The sequence below is a fragment of the Balaenoptera musculus genome, chromosome 17 (assembly GCF_009873245.2).
Source record: "Balaenoptera musculus isolate JJ_BM4_2016_0621 chromosome 17, mBalMus1.pri.v3, whole genome shotgun sequence".
NCBI classification, from domain to species: Eukaryota; Metazoa; Chordata; class Mammalia; order Artiodactyla; family Balaenopteridae; genus Balaenoptera; species Balaenoptera musculus.
In genome coordinates, this window is record NC_045801.1 from 72,261,887 (window position 1) to 72,279,602 (window position 17,716).

Genomic DNA, 17,716 nt, shown 5'->3' on the forward strand with positions numbered 1-17,716 from the left:
ACCTCTAACTTCCTGTGATCTGTATTTACAAAGCTTCTATTTTGGCCTGGTACTAAGATACACAGCTATGTATCTTCTCAATGGTACCAAATTTGGTTTCTGGAAATGCAGGAGCAAAACATCACTTCACGACATTGTGGAGTCAGGTACCAATGAAACTTGATTTCCTCAAAGAGGTAGACCTTGTTAAGTACCCACCATCAGGTTTTTTTCAGACCTATCTTTGCAGGTAGGACCAAAGCAGCTTCTGGGAGAAATCTGCTAAGAGAAGAAGGAGCCGGCAAGACATTCTCTGCTCAAAACTAAGCCTTGTCCTGGAAGGATAATTTGGACCATACACTGTCGAGCCAGATGGACTGAGTTCATATCCCTGCTCCATCATTTACTAGCTCTGTGATCTCCTTACTTTATGTAACCTCTCTGGGCCTGAGTTACCTCATTCCTAAAAAAGGTACACAACGAAAGGGTTTTGTCAGAATTTGAGTTCAAATATCTTGAGCATTGTTTTCTCAACTTAGTTCTCATTATTATTTTATATTAAGTTCTTTCACTTAGATTTGTCTCTTAGCCCAGCTCTCCCCTCCCATTGATAAGGGGGCCTGTAGGGGGAAAAGCTGTGTGAAGGCAGAAGGAGATGGTAAGCTAAAAGCTGAAAGAGCTGCTTTAGTAAAAACTCTGTGAGCTTCCCTGCCCCTGCTCTACCTTGGTAACTATCTACCATTATTTCACAAAAAGCAGAGAGAGGCCTTCTCCTAATGATGCAACACAACCCTCGGTGGGCTTCTGTGAATCAGAAGAGGCGGATGGGGCCAGGGACCTGCCAATGCGGGGTGGCAGGGCTAGAGAAGAGGAATAAAAGCAGATGCCACTCTGCAACCATGTATTTAGTTCCTCTGCCCTCTTGAGACACTCCCAGGCGGTGCTCGGAAACATGGTCAAGAATTGGGGCAAGGTGTTAAGCAGTTACCAGAAATGTATCAAATCACCAAGCATGTCTGGCTTCTCTGTTACGCACCAGGCCTTGTGCTGGCAATTGGCGACACTAAAAGATGATGATGACGTCCCTGACCTCAAGTCCCCGTCTGGCTCATCCAGGGACCCAGATATTTTTAAGACCATGTGTGGAATTCAGAAGCAGCTGAAGGCCCAGGAAATCTGCGACTGCACGGGGGACCCACGGTTGGCGACATCAAGGGAAGAGGAACGGGAAGAGGAACGTAGACGGCAGCCCGGAGGACAGAGATTTCAGACAGAAATTTCCTGCAGGGCAAGAAACTGAAGTTTTGTTTTACATTTACATTTGCACCTCTTAACTAAGATCGTTTGAAAATGCTGATGGCACAAACGAAGTGAAGTCCTGGTTTAAAACCGAACAGATCAACTGCTTATGGCTTAAGCATTTAATTAGTCCTAACATCACCATTTCAGAAATGTCCTAACATTAATACTGACGAAATACAATTTTTTTCGCAAGAAAGGGGGGGTTGCATCCCTTGGCGTCTGTGTGCATAGAGACGTGGGACATGAACAAAATTCCAGGTGAAAGGCCAGGAGGAGGTGGGCTCTGTCCAGACGTTGCACACGTGCCGCCCGTCCCGCCCCCTGCGCCCCGCCCCATCCCGATCGTACAGGGTCCGCCAACGCTCGCGAGAGCCGTCTCGCCTTCCACGTCTGCCACGTTCCAAAGGACCGGGACAGACTGGAAAGTCGAAAGCAGCTCGCGCTCGCAGGCGGCTGCGTCGCGCCAGAACAGCCCTAAATCTGTAGCGGGTGGGGGAGCGCGGCCGGGTTCCGCCCCCCTCATAGGGACCCTTGTGATTGGCTTCATGTCCCGTCACTCAGCTTTCCGCCGGCGGGGAGGGGGCGGGGCTCAGGCGAGAAGGGGCGTGGCCTAGGGGCGGGAGAGCGGCGCGCTCTCGCGTCGGGAGGGCAGTCACCGGCTCGGCGCACGCGAGGGCCGGGCGTGCGCAGGAGGCACGCGGGCCAAAGTCCTCAGAGGCGCTGCGGGCGGTGCCGAGACACCCGCGCGGCTGCTGGAGCCGCAGCCCGCACCCGCTGCAGCGCCCGCCGCAGTCAGCGCGCCCCGCGCCGCCCGCGTCCCCCACGCCCTGAGGGAGCCCCCCACCCCTCGCCTGCTCCAGCGGTGCGCGCGATGGCCCCGCGCAAGAATGCCAAGGGCGGCGGCGGCAACAGCAGCAGCAGCAGCAGCAGTTCCAGCAGCCCGAGCAGCTGCACCAGCGGCGGCAGCAGCAGCCCCGGGGCCCGGAGAGGTCAGAGGCGCTCCGGGGCCGGGGTCCGGGGCCGGCCCTGGGGATGGGGCCCGGGCGGCGGGCGCTGCGGGTCCACCGTCCCAGATGCCGCGGAGCGTCTCCTCCATCCTCCGCGTCGTTCCTCCTTTGGCCGCGGGGCGGAGGCCGCGCTCGGTGGGCCTGGCGGGCGGGCTGGAGGGGCCGGGCCGAGCGGGGTCCGCGGCCTCGGGTTGGTCACGCCAGGGAACCCCTTCCCGGCCGGTACTTCACCTGCAGTGCGCAGCCGAGATGGAGATCGTATTGATCTACTCTTTCTTGGCTTGCCGTGTAATTGGTGATGGGAGTAAGAGAAACAATTTACCTTTGCCGTGCGTATTTTGGGGAGTTTGGAAATGAGCCAAAGTCAGAGAAAATAAGTTCCTGCCAAACCAGCAGCTTTTAAGAGCAACTCAAAGGAGAATATTCTATGAGGGCTGCAGGGGTGAGTGTGTGGGAGTGATTCGAATGTTCTCGAAGACTATCTTAGATATTCTTGCTTTTATGTAGCTTTCTTATGGTGCGAATACTGGGCGAGCTTCTCTATTTTTTCCCTTTGTCTTTTAAAAAAATCTATGGATATTCACCTTTCTCTTCCATGGGCTTATCCAGGAAAGAGGGAGAACAGATGTTTTAAATCTGTTTCATCTCATATTTCAGTGGTTCTCGGTTTCTTTTATACTTCCTTTGACTCATATTTAGGATATTGAAACTGCTATACACATGTGTATTGAATGTGAGCTGTAAACTTTCTTTTTTGAAATGATTTTAGATTCTTTGTTTCCTGAGGTCTGCAAGTAATGTATTTATATGTATCAAGAAAGTAAATCAGAATACTATAGTCATACTTTAAAGAACTGTTTTTTAAGTGGCACTTACCACTATCCGACATTATTTATTTTCACGTGTATTGTCTTCCTGTCTCACTCCTTGTTCACCCCTATTCCCAACTCCTAGAGTGGGTCTGGCCCTTAATAATTGCTCAATAAATTATTTGATTAGTGGATGAATAAATTTAAATGGTAGTGCAGTTAAAATCATTGCATAAATTTACACTCTGAGAACTAATATTTGTAGAGAAAAAGTACAGTTTGAATTTCAAAACAAGCATGTTAATTTACCTTTGGCGTAAGTAAAAGTTTGTGTTCCTTTGCCACTTGCCCTTAAATGCCAGTCAGTTGACTTAAACAGGCAGACGGGTAGATGCACTTGTCTCAGGCAGCTCTGGCTACCCTTTTTAAAGTTTCTAAATGAGAAGAGCCCATTGGACAGCTTAAGCACCAAGCAGAGAAAGCTGATAAACAAGACTTTAATGTTAATTGTTTTCAAAAGTTTTCCGTAGCTGTTTACAAGGAAAGCACATCTTTGTTCCATTTTGTCCTTTGCAGTCGTGGGTAGAGTGGGTTAACTATATCTGAAGCAGTTGCTTCATTATGTGGCCTGTTGTTGGTGGGAATTAGGAAGTGTGTATTATATTCCCACCCCCAGTGGTTCAAGAACTAAACCAGTTTTAACAGGTAGGTAATACATTTAGGAAATGTTAGGACCTAAATGAATATATTCCAACTTTCATATTCTGGCATTTTAGAGCAAGTTCTGTCTGTATTTGAGGATCTATAGCCTTTCAAGTATTTTACACATCGATTCTATAATTGTCATGAAACAGACATAGTGTATAAAAGAGAACATGTAAAAGAGAGAAGTATCTGTATTACCAGAAAAATCTCCAAACAGAGAGTTGGTATTGGAGTGTTGGCGTGTTACATAATGAGCATTCTTTTTCCGCAGCTATTTTTTTGAGTAAATGGTGAGTTCTGACTGTGTGCCAGGTGGAAGGCACTGAAGATGGTGAGGAGGATTCTCGGAGTTGTAAACAGTTACACTGCAGTGTGAAAGTGTGATTCTATTTATGTTGGTTTCTTATAGTAGGGTATACCGGAAAGATCGAGCCACTTCTCTTTTGTTGCTGTGTTTATTGGGTCACTGATGTGTAGACATTGATGCCCAAGTCAATCCCATGTGCTGGGGAAATCATAGAAGCTGAAGAAATTTTAGCTGTGGTGTTACGGTGAGGCCCAGAAAGATTGTCTGGCTCATTAAAGGTTATGTACTTCTTGGAAACCCAACTAGTTAATGGATGATCCAAGACTAAACCCAGGTTTTCTCTTATTTGATCATTATATTATAGTACTGGACTTTAGGTTCTCTAATTTTATAAGATTTTATGGAAATCTTAAAGTAGATTATCTTTTAAGTTTCCTTCTGGCTGTCTGTGGCATATTACACCTAGTTATTTAAGAAAAGTCTTCCTTTTGTCATACCACTGATTAACTTTGCTTTTACTAAAATTATGTGTGAAACAGTATATTTGAAAATCTTAGTTTGAGAAGAAGTGCGTGGGCTCAAATAGTGTGTTTTTTGAGATGTTTTGCATTGAGAGTTTGAAGTTGATGATGACGTTGGTCACATTAAACATTATTATTTCTTAAATTTGTGCATGAAAGTACAGTGGAAAAAGGACCCAGTCCTTTGAAGCATGCATTTTAGGGAAAATGTGATTATCTCGACTTCTGTTTATCTTAGTGGTCATTTTTTTCAAAAGTGGTGCTTTGAAACTGTGACTTTGGGGCTTTACATAACACTTGGATTTTTAAAGCAGGTGTCTGTTTTTTGTTTAACTCTTCAACTTAAATTGAAAACATTAAATGTCTTGTTTTTTGCAGAGCTCAGTTTCACCTTTTCCAGTTTTATTCTTTAAAATATAAAAGAAACATGAGTAAATTGGACATTTTACCTTTAACTTGCATATAAAATCTTGACTTGCATGGCCAGTTGAGGCCAAGGGAAACCTCTTTCAGATTTATTGATTTGAAAATCTTGTTTAAAAGGGATCACGATGTACTTTGGGACTTATTTTGTAGTTACAGACACTGGTATGTATAATGTTTTTGTTTAGCTTTTCTCTTTGGAGTATCAATCAGTCTTTCCCTGTAGCTTCTAACTTGCTACAGGAATGGAAACATCTGTTTATTTTGTCTAATAGTGTCGCGCTACTACATCATGCTTTACCGGTAGGTGTCACTGTAGAACAATTTTTCCTCTTTCAATTTGAAGCTTCAGATTATGTAACACCAACTAGTTTTTAAAATTTAATCAGCCCTGTACACACTCAGAACCATTGATGGAAATCTACTTAAAAAATGCTCGGCCACTGCTGTTTAATTCTCTCAAAATCGCTAACAAAAGGTTTTGGATTTAGTAGTAAGAGTTGGCCCCTAGCAGTCTTATTTCTTTAGGCTTATTGTATTCAGAATTAAGTGCATTGATAGACTGTAAAATTTACACATTTTCAGATATTTGATGGGTATTAATCACTTAGAATTTTTTTCCTTCCTTTTTACTTTCAGTATTTCTTAGACTACTTAGTAATTAACAGATACGATACATTGCTGATTGCCTTCTGGCTCCCTTGAATGAGGAGGCCTTAGTGAAATTCCCTTTCTTTAGCCAGAGAATGTCAGTTAGGGCCAGTTGCTTAATCCTTCAGTAGTCATTCTAGAATGAAAACATAGGAGGGCCATAATTCTTCCACCGTAAGAACTGTGTGCTGTTTTGTGTTCAGATGAACAGCGTTTTGACCACCAGGCCAGATGGTATGAAACCAAGGGCTAAAAGATGTTCTGAGGGAATTCTTGAACACAATTTTAACAACCTGTGTTTGGCTTAGGAAGTAAAAGGAGAGTTCCATACTTTAGCTTTGCTCGAAAATCGTGTGTCTCAGAGAGATTACTAGGAAGTGAGAGGTTCTGATTTTCAGCTGATTGCCAATAGGGTAAGTTGGATAAAGGATCATGTGGGCTATCCACTCTATTTTTAGTTAGTATTGGAAATTTAGCCCCTGCGTTCTCTGGTCCCAGTAGAATAAACCTTATTATCTGCAGAAAGACAGTGTAGTTTGGGAAAGTCTGATGACCTGGATTCGTATCCATTTAAGAACCGTGTGGCAGGTCACTCAAAATTTCTAATCCTGGTCTCCAACAGAAAGAATTATTCAGAGTTGTGATAGCCCTAAAATCAATTTTACATGCCTTCCTGTTCCTCAGATTTTTCATTAAAGTACCTCTAATGGTAAAGGTGAGTATAAAACTTTGGAGACTATATAAGGCTGTAGAGCAAGCTACTGCATGCTTGAAACTTTTTTATGATTTACTTAAAGAAATCATTTTCTGTTATATTGTGTAGCATCTGTTTAGGTGAAGTGGATGTTTAGAGGTCATGTTTATACTGGGCTCTGAGTATCACTTGGCACATTTCTGTCTACCTCTGGGGGGTGTAAGTATCCCATCTGCACATCACCCTTCAAGTTGCTGATTCACCCTCTAACCCCTCCCAGATCTGTGCTATCTTCTGTTACTGGAGCTCAGATATATTTCAATCTTTTGATGCTACTCGCGCACACTGTTTTAATATCATGAAAATATGCAACTTAGTTTGTGTCTTGGGTACTTCTGCATCTCCCACGTGGTTTGACTTCATTCTGTACTAAGATACAGAACATTTAAAAATTCACTTCTCTTTAATAAATCCTGTATGTACATGGAACCCATCTGCAGTTTACCCAGGTCTCTGGGGAAGGCCTCAGCCATCTGTCAGGAGACGTGAGTGTGCTCAGGGCGGCTCCTGTGTCTCAGTATCTGCTGCCCCAGCATCCGCGCCTGTTAGGATGTCCATTTCTTCCTTCTCTTCATCTCTATGTGCCACTGTAGGGGCACCTATTCCAGAGTCGAGTGCTTTAGCCACTTCACTTTCTCCTGGTAGTGCTGGGAGCCAAGGGGGTATTTCCTCGTCAGTCATTATTATTTTTTAATGAGGGTGCTTCAGGCATTTGGTCTGCATATATTATTTGTTTTTCAAGGGTGTGTCTTGTTTACCTCTGGCTGATGTGGATATCTTTTAATGGCAAATCGGTGAGTGTAATTTAGTTCTCATCAGATTGATGACACCTGAGGACAGATTGGCTGTAGATAACCTGTTAGACTCAAAGGAAATTTTGAGCTTACTTGGTGAATAAATCTTTTTTTTTAAACATCTTTATTGCAGTATAATTGCTTTACAATGTTGTGTTAGTTTCTGCTGTATAACAAAGTGAATCAGCTATATGTATACATATATCCCCATATCTCCTCCCTCTTGCGTGTCCCTCCCACCCTCCCTATCCCACCCCTCTAGGTGGTCCACAAGGCACCGAGCTGATCTCCCTGTGCTATGCGGCTGCTTCCCACTAGCTATGTATTTTACATTTGGTAGTGTATATATGTCCATGCCACTCTCTCACTTCGTCCCAGCTTACCCTTCTCCCTCCCCGTATCCTCAAGTCCATTCCCTAGTAGGTCTGTGTCTTTATTCCCATCTTGCCCCTAGGTTCTTCATGACCTTTTTTTTTTTTTTTAGATTCCATATATATATGTGTTAGCATACGGTATTTGTTTTTCTCTTTCTGACTTACTTCACTCTGTATGACAGACTCTAGGTCCATCCACCTCACTACAAATAACTCAATTTCATTTCTTTTTATGGCTGAGTAATATTCCATTATATATATATGCGCCACATCTTCTTTATACATTCATGTGTCAATGGACACTTAGGTTGCTTCCATGTCCTGGCTATCGTAAATACAGCTGCAGTGAACATTGTGGTACATGACTCTTTTTGAATTATGGTTTTCTCAGGGTATATGCCCAGTAGTGGGATTGCTGGGTCGTATGGTAGTTCTATTTGTAGTTTTTTAAGGAACCTCCATACTGTTCTCCATAGTGGCTGTATCAATTTACATTCCCACCAACAGTGCAAGGCGGTTCCCTTTTCTCCACACCCTCTCCAGCATTTTTATTTGGTGAATAAATCTTTAGAAAAGATAGTGACATAAGATCTTTTGAAGGATTGGGGCTGTTCTTTGGCCCCCTGCGAGTTCCAGGTGGCTGGCCAGTCGTTCTGGCTGTAGTAAGACTGCTCTCATGTGCCGTAGAGGCTCTCTGTGCTCTAACGCGGTGGGACTGGGGGTGGTGGGCGGGAGGGTGTCTGGTCAGAGTGGAAACCATTATTGCTGTACTTGGAGAGGTGCCAGCATTTCTCTCCTGCATGTGTTCCTACAGATTTAACCCTGTGACTCATTCTGTATGGAAGCCAGCAAGCAACAGTCTTAATTTTGAGTAAGAAAATATGACTTGAGAAAATAATCTTATTCTATCACCAGCATTGTGTAGCTGCCATTTCCCATGTCTTATATAGGTTTGACAGCCTTTGCTGTCATTCCCTAGTGCAGACTCGGTGCTGTCTTGTTGTTCTCTCCTGTGTCTAACTTCTGGTTCTTGTTTATTATGTTGCTAATATACAGTTTCTCACACTATCTTTCACACTCTGTTTTAATTCAGTTTTCCTGAATTGGTCTCCTGGAAAGTCTTTGATTGGTCTTAGGTTCACAGGTAAATTTTATTTAGAAGTTAATTTCTTTCCCTTAACATGAAAATAAAAATCTGTGTTGTGAGTGTTTATTGAAAGAATACCTAACTTAACTTTTCCATTCTTTGAATCAAATCACTTTGAACAAGGTGGCTGTCACTTACTGAATTTTATAAAGTATTTATAAATTGTTTCATGCTTTATGCTTTTTACTTTTTGGTAGCGTACCATCTCTCTAACTTTCAGAATACAGATATTTCTATGTGCTCCTCTTTCAAACTGTATCTATTTGAAATATTACATATTAAGACGTTTACATAGATATAAAGAGTAATGCAGTGGTTACCACGTATCCACCATACAGATGAGGAAGTAAAATGTCACCAAATTCTTGGTTTCTCCTGTCCTGTGTTATCCCTTTCCAACTGCTCTTAAATATTTTGTGATAATCATTGTCATGCATTTCTTTACAATATGTAATATGTAATATATGTTGTATAATGTTATGTTGCATATTATATACTATATGTCCATTTGCATAAAATATATCTGCTGTTAAATGCCATATATACGAAAATTGCTTAGGAAGTATATCTATATCCCTATGTATAGAAACGTAAATATATACATATATATACATACATACATATACACTTGTTTAGCACATGTTAAAAGTTTTATGAATAGGTTCATACTTGGCACATTAATTCGACCCTGTTTGAGATTGTACCAAACTGGCTTTTTGTTTTCATATACATAGTTCTTCACTGTATGAATGTGCTACTTTTTCTTTAGCCATTTTGGAGTCCAAGACCACTTCGTTTTCATTTTTCTTCTTTCAAAAACTGCTGCTCTGAACACTCTTAGAGCTGTCTGTCCCATACGTGTCTAAGTGTTTTTCTAGAGCAGCGGTCCCCAACCTTTTTGGCACCAGGGACCGGTTTCAAGGAAGACAATTTTTCCACAGACACGGGGTGCAGGGGAAGGGGATGGTTTTGGGATGATTCAAGCTCATTACATTTATTGTGCACTTTATTTCTATCATTATTACATTGTAATATATAATGAAATAATTATACAACTCACCATAATGCAGAATCAGTGGGAGCCCTGAGCTTGTTTTCCTGCAGCTAGATGGTCCCATCTGGGGTGATGGGAGACAGTGACACCCGAAGTGTGTTGCTTGTGTCTAGTCTACTCCGTGATCTTGTTTTGGTCTCTGTCACTGCAGAAAACCCTGCTTCACAAAGATAGGATGTTGGAAATGGAAGCAGGCTTTTCAGTGCTTCTGTGGCAATCTCAGGATATTCCGTCTTGACTTTAATCCAGACGTATGGAGATTTGAAGTTGTCTCAAACATACCTTTAAGGCCACCGTCATCTGTGATCTCAAGCAGTTGATCCTGTTCTAGCACGGAAGTCTGTTCACCTGGCTTATTCACAAAGGGGGCGCAGATCCATTCCTTCCCCGTTCGGGGGTCTTTTGTGGGTGGGAAGTAATGCTCAAAGTCTTTTGAAAGCTGAGATAGGGGATCATGCCCCAGCTGGGAGAAAGAAGGCCCTGGCTCAGTCTCTTTCAAAATCTCTGCTAATGTTTGAAACATGTCAAAAATCCCCATGTTCACTCGTCGCCCCTGTAATTCCAGTTTGGCTTTGAATGCAGCCACTTTATCTGCGGACTTGAACACAGTTGTCATTCTCCCCCGAAGTGACAGATTGAGTTCGTTGAGCAGGTTAAATATGTCACACAAGTAAGCAAGTTTTGCAACCCATTCTGTGTCACTGAAGTGTGCTGCCAGTGGTGACTGGTTTTCTAAAAGACATCTCTGGAGCGGCTCTCCTAACTCAGAAACTCTGGCCAGTGATCTGCCTTTAGAAAGCCGTCTCACTCTGTGTGTAAGAGAAGACGTGTGTGCTCTGCGTCCATCTCCTCACAGAGCTGCACGAACAGACGTGAGTTAAGGGCATGCACTTTAATGGGATTGATAATTTTAATCACATCCTGTAAAACGTTGTTAAGTTTGGGTGACATTTTTCAGCCTGCCAACATTTCTCTATGGATGACACAGTGCGTAGACTCACATTCAGAAGCGACCTCTTTGACCCGAGTAGTGAAACCAGAAAGCCATCCAGTCATGGCAGCCGCTCCGTCCGTGCATATACCGACACAAAATGACCAATTCGGTTTTCCTGATATGTAATCATTCAAAGATTTGAGTAGTTCTGCAGCTGTGGTGTTGGTTGGCAACAAAAGTGCACATAACGTGTCCTCGTGCACATCCTTCTGAAAAATATATGGCACAAAAACAAGCATTGTTGCCTTGTTGTCAACATCGCTAGACTCGTCAACCTGGATTGCGTACCACAGTGACTCATTAATCCTCTCGAACAGTTGTCTCAATATCCTCTGCTATTTCATCAGTTCATCTAGTTATGGTGCTAGCCGAAAGAGGAACACGTGCCACCTTTTGAACTGCAGCCTTTCCTGAAAGTTCACGACAAACATCCTTAGCAGCAGGCAGGATCAACTCTTCACCAATGCTAAAGGGCTTCTTAGCTTTAGCAATGCGGTTAGCCGCTAAGAATGATACTCTCAGTGCAGACACTGAGCGCATGAAGTAGTGGCTGTTAATAATTGCTTCTGTTCTTCGTGTTCACATTTTTTTCTTTTGTAAAACTCCAAAGGCTTGTCTTTTAATGCACGGTGCTTGGTCTCCACTGGTGAAGCAGTTCTGAAGGTTTCATGGCTTCGTTGGATAGCAGGTCACCACATATTATACAAAGCGGGCTTGGAGAATGTGAATCACCTGTTGCAAGGAGCCCCTAATTTAAGTAGGACTCTTGGCATTTTCTTTTAAATGCAGCTTTCTTTTTGTTGGCAGTCTTAGAGTCTTCTGCTGTCTCATCATTGCGTGTTTCCCCCTTTTCAAAGTTCTCCAGTGACATTTGTTTTTTACTGATTTTGGCTAGGGTTAGCTTGTGGGCTTACCAAAACTGTGACTGAGACAAGTGCACAGCGTGGGAAAGAGGCGTGGATGGAAGCGGTAAATAAAATAACGGGCAGGCTACGTGCAGACTAAAATAAGTGTCGGATTCTGACTTAAAGCCTGCCACCAGATGCAGATGTACAATTGAAGTACATCAACTCACTTGCCACTATAAAGCCTGCCACCAGATGCGGCTTAGTTGTCACTTGTCACTCACTGATAGGGTTTTGATGGGAGTCTGCAAGCACTTGATTTATTATGGTCTCTGTGCAGACAGACCGCTCTGCTAATGATAATCTGTATTTGCAGCCGCTCCCCAGCGCTAGCATCAACGCCTCAGCTCCGCCTCAGATCATCAGGCATTAGATTCTCATAAGGAGCCTGTGACCTACATCTCTCGCCTGCGCAGTTCACAGTCGCCGCTGATCTGACAGGAGGCGGAGCTCAGGCGGTAGCATGAGCAATGGGGAGCGGTCGTAAAACAGTCCACCGACCAGTACTGGTCTTTGGCCCCGGGGGTTGGGGACCCCTGTTCTAGAGCATAATTTAAGATTGGAATTGTTGGGTCATAGAAAATACACATATTAAACTTTACTAGGTATTACTCTTTTTTTCATCTGAAAATGGTTATATCACTTTACACTCCCACATCCCGTGAATATAGCTACCTGTGTGGTGCAACCATATTACCAACGATCAGTAACCTTTAATATTGCTATTGCAAGTTTAGTGGGTGTGAAGTAGCATTTTGTGTTTTAAACTTGCATTTACCTCATCACCAGTGAGGTTACCAGTGAGGATAGCTATTTGAGTTTCCTTTTCTGTGAATTCTTTACATATAACCTATATTTTTTAGGTTTTTTAATTTTAATTTTAATTTTTGATTTGTAGAATTTCTTTCTTTATCCTGAACCATTTGATTGTGTGATAAAGGGCTTCTTCCAGTCTGTGATTATTCACATTGTCATTTTCTGTGGTATATTTTGTTGAACAGAATTTTTAGATTTTTAATATATTGATAATAGCATTTTTCTGTTTTCTACTTTATGGTTTGTGCTTTATTTAAGACATCTTTTCTAACAGATCATAAAACATTTTCTACTTTTTTCTGTAAAATATCTTAAATTTTGCCTTTCACATTTAGATGTCTAAACTGTGGGGTGTAGATATTATTGTATATATTGTGAGGTAGGGATCTGATTCAATATTTTTAAAGAATGGATAATGAAAATTTCATGTACCATTAACTGAAGTGTCCTCTTTCTACACCAATCTGCTGTATCACCTCTTGTGTGTAGATACCTGTGGCTCTGTTTTGTTCCTGGCATGTGGAATTGGGCAAGTCCTTCTACCCTGTCTTTTTCATCATTATCCTAGATGTTTTTGGACATTTCCTTGCCTGTGTCCTTTTAGAATCTGCTCATCAAGTTAAGTGTCATGAAAAAATTTCAGGATTTTAACTGGGATTGTATTGAATTTATAGAACAGTTTGGGACAAATACACATTTATATAGAGTCTTCCTGTACATGAACATAGTGTAACTTCCTACTTATTTAAGTCTTACAATGAATTGTTATAATTTTATCCAAAAGTGATATGCCTCTTTTATTAGATATAATCTAAGTATTTTATTACTTTACGTTTTTTTAAACTAACTTTTTATTAGGAAAAATTTAAAATATACACCAAAGCTAAAAGAATTGTATGATGATCCCATCCAGATTTTACAGTGGTTAACATTTCATATATTTGCTTTATATCATACTCATCAATTAAGTTATTCTTTTTATGCATTTCAAGGTAAGATGTAGACATCAGTATACCTCATTCCTAAACATGTATGCATGCCTGTTATTAGAGCTCAACATTTGTTATGGTTCCCTGCCCCCTTCCCCCACTGAGGTAATATTATCATACAGTAAATTGCACAAATCTTAGTGTATGATTTGAGGAGTCTTTATAAATGTGTACATCTGTGTAACCCAACCCAAGATGAAGAATATTTCCATGATTCCAGGAAATTCTGTCAACCCTCTTCATTGCTACCACCTCAGCCCTCAGAGGCAACCATTGTGCTATCTTTTCTCGCTGTAGATTGGTATTGCCTGTTCTAGAACTTCATTTTGTAAATACTTTTTGTGTAAGGCTTCTTTGACTCAGCATATTTTTGAGGCTCATCCATGTTGCTGGTATGAGTACCTTGTTCCTTTTTATTGCCAAGTAGTTCATTGTGTGACCATAGCACAACGTGTGATCCATTCTTTTATTGATGGACACTTGAGCTTTTCCTAGTTTGGACTAATATGAAGAAAAGTCTATGAATATTGTGATATTGGAGAAGTTTTTTTTCTTTTTTTGGTGGATATATTTCTTCATTTCTCTTGAGCAAATACCCAGGAGAGGAATTAGTGGGTTATAGGGTAGGTGTATATTTAGTTTTATTAAAAAAATAAAAATAAAAACCTGCCAAAGTGTTTCCAGAGTGGTTATACAATTTAATTTAACTCTCACCAACACTGTGGGAATTTTAGTTGTTCTATATCTACCAACATTTGGGGTTGTCAGTCTTCTTAATTTTAGCCATTCTGGTGGGCGTTTAGTGGCTTCTCATTGTAGTTTAAAATTGTCTTTCCCTGATGACTATGATGTCATGTACTTTTTCTTGTGCTTATTGGCCATATATATTGTTATCTTCCTTTGTGAAGTTTCTGTTTAGGTTTTTTGCCCATTTTTATTGCTTTTCTGTCCTTTTGTTATTGAGCTGGAATTTTTATATATTCTAGATAGAAGTTTTTTCAGATATATATATTGCAAATATTTTTCCCAGTCTATAGCTTGCCTTTTCATTTTTTAAATAAAATATTTTGAAGAGCGAGTATTTTTAATGTTTTTTTTTTATGGTGTTTTCTGTATCTTGTCTAATAAGCTTTTCCTATTCCCAAGTCACAAAGCTATCCTCCCATATTTTCTTCTAGAAGTTTTGTAGTTTTAGTTGTTGTGTTTAGGTCTATGATCCATCTCAAATCAATTTTGGATTAGTTTTTTGTTTTTTCCTATGGATATCCCGTTGTTATGGCACCATTTGTTGAAAAGACTTGGCTTTCATCATTGGATTGCTTTTGGTGCCTTTGTCAAAAACCATATGACAATATAATTGTAGACCTATGTCTGCACTCTCTATTTTCTGGCACTTTCAGATTTATTTGATTATTTTATGGGTTTTAGCTACTCCGTCTATTTAGTTGTTAACCAGTAAATACACTTGGAGGCCTCGAGGGCTGACATAGATCTAAGATACAGTTACTGATGGCCTCTGTGGTACTAGTAGATTTATGTGTGAAACAAAATTACCCTTTTGCTCTGTAAGGTTATGTAGAGTAGGACATTTTTAAGGTGAAATTAATGTATTTGAAGGTGCAAAGCTTATAAGCAACTTGTATTTATTTTTTCTTCTGGAGGTAGTGCAGTATTTGTGTTAATAAGTCAGTTGTTGGAATGGTCTTGTGCTCGGTGAGACATTTGAGATGATGAATAAGGATAGAATAAGATTGAGTAAGACAGAGAGCTGGTCCCCAGCTTAAGTAAGTACTGATTTGGAATAAATTATGTACATTCAAGACCTTCCCTCTCCCTGGCCCCTCAACAATGCCTTGCAGGTTCTCCGTGGTTTCTTAGTTGAAAACCGGTGTTTTCAGCCCCAGCTATTTAAATCTTCAACTTTCTGAGCTCAGGACATACTACTTTCCATTCAGTTCCGGCATGTGGCTTCCTCCCGTTGTGCAGGGAGACCAGAGGACGTCCTGAGGAGTACTCATCGCTTCAGTGGTGGGTGGGGTTGGCCTTTGAGTTGCATGGCACTGGGGGGCAACTGATGTGAGGCTGATGAGGAGACATGGTCTAGGACCTATGGTGGCTGCAAAAACCAGTCCAGTTGAGAATCTCAGCAAGCTATTGCTCTGATTTGGGCATGAAAGTACCCAACAACTGAAGTAGGTCTTGAATGCGTAGTTCAGTAACGCTCCTTTTCTTTCTTCAGACTGAGGAGCAAGCCCAGCGTGGTGGCGGGTGAGTGAAGATGAGCCAGCACCACAATTAGGATTTAAAATCCTGGCAGTCACAGCTCTCCTGGACCTTCGGCCCCCACCCACCTAAGAGGGAAGTCAAGGCTACGGTCGGAGTCCTGGGTCTCTCTTGAGGACCCTTAGTGGGCACCACTTTCTCAGAGACCTGAACCATCACTTACCTTCTCCCTGAGAACTCTCCTCCACCCCCTCCCACAGCCTGGACCCCCTTCTTTAGTCTTTCTCATTAAATGAAAAACAAAACAGAAGACACAGAGATCCTGTACTCTCCCTCCTCTAACCAGCCAGATACTGCAAATGAGTAGTATGACTCCTTGCCTTCTCTCCTTCAGGTCTTTCTGGACTCAGCAGAGACTAGTCCCAAATCCACTGGGCTCTTCTTGTTCCTTTTCTTTATCTGCTCCCTGAAGTCTTCCCGAGGATTCTTTGCCTGGCACGGTTCTAATCCCATGCCACACAATCTTTACTTAATAACAGTCGTGACAGAGGAAAAACATAGCACCTGTTACTGACTGCTAACTATGTGTCAGACACTGTGTACTTCTTTATATGTCAGCACTGAATTCTCACATTAGTCCTCTAAATTCCCTTTCTGTAGATGAAGAAATGGAAGCTTAGATCAGTTTGCCGAAGATCATGGAGCTCGTAAAAGTCGGAGCTGGAGTCAAGATCCCAATTCTGTCTCCAAAGCTACTTTAGTTGAATGTTTTAGATCCTCGGTAGTTGTTGCTTAGATTACTCATAACTGGTCCTATTTCATTCTTCTGTCATTGTCATCTTTATTAATTGGAAGTTAGATCATGTCCCTTCCTTATTGGAAAACCTTGAGTAGTTCCCCCAGGTACTCAAGGTGTAGTTCAGATTTCTTAGCATCATCTAGGAGGCACTTCATGGTCTTGCCTGTCTTACCCTCTCTAGCCATTCTCAGCCTTGCCCCCTTTATATGTATATTAATTAAGCCATATTTAATCGCTCTCTGTAGTCTCCACACATGCACTTGCTGTTTCTTCCGTGACAGCACCTCACTTTCTTTCCCTATGTGGCTCCTATACTTCCTTCAAGATGCAGCTCCTCCATCAGTTCTTCTTACTCTCCCTTCATCGTCTCCCCAGAGACTGGGTTTTGCAACCCACTTCCCCCTCCCCCAGCACGAGCTTCTGTAGCGCCCTCTGCAGTCAACTGTTTTAGCATCCTCATTGATTAACGGATTCCTTCAGCAGATGAAAGTGTGACCCAATCATTGACAACAAAATATCAGACTGAACTGGACCCAAGTACTAGCGCCGCCACTCAGTTTTAACCTTTAGTACGTCAGCAAACCTCTCTAAGCATCTTCAAATAGTTCTCCATCTTTCAAATGGAGATAATAATACTCATATCATACTTATGAAGATTGGCTGCAAAGTGACACGTAGTAAGCGTTTCCTAACTACACTTATTCTATATGGGTGGTACCACCACGACCAAAACAGACATTTTCTTTTGTACCGTGATGATCTGTTTTCTTTCATTCTTGCTTGATTGTAAGGGCAGCTCTGTGTTAGGAACAGACATCAGATGCAAACTCCTGTAAAGAGTTTAGGAATTGATTTCATTTAAAAAGATGTGATGTGCTCATACCAAATGTGGTAGGATCAGTGGCTCAAAATGTCCTCAGGGCATGTGCCCTCTCAGTGTAGGTGTCTGCCATCCTGAGGCTGGCTCCTCCGGGATTCAGGATGGCAGCCGGCGGCCGTTGGGATTGCTTGCTTCCCTGTTCACGCTCAGCAGAAGAAGGGGACTTTTTCTGTTTTGCTTAGAGCAGGGCTCCTTGGCTCAGCCCTACCTGTCTCACCATCGCTGGCTGCCGAGGGGTTGCCACAGTTGTTCTGATCAGGGGTCAGCATTGTGGTCTCATGAT

At 42.0% G+C, this 17,716-nt stretch overlaps 1 protein-coding gene across 1 annotated transcript in view; it reads left to right on the forward strand.

Annotated features, from left to right (window-relative positions):
• The first annotated feature begins 1,884 nt into the window (after positions 1 to 1,884).
• ASPH (aspartate beta-hydroxylase) overlaps positions 1,885 to 17,716 on the forward strand; it is a 220,265-nt gene continuing 204,433 nt past the window's right edge. The window contains 1 exon segment of the mRNA XM_036830432.1: positions 1,885 to 2,270. Within this exon segment, the coding sequence (XP_036686327.1) occupies positions 2,153 to 2,270 (118 nt within the window). The 5' untranslated portion in view covers positions 1,885 to 2,152.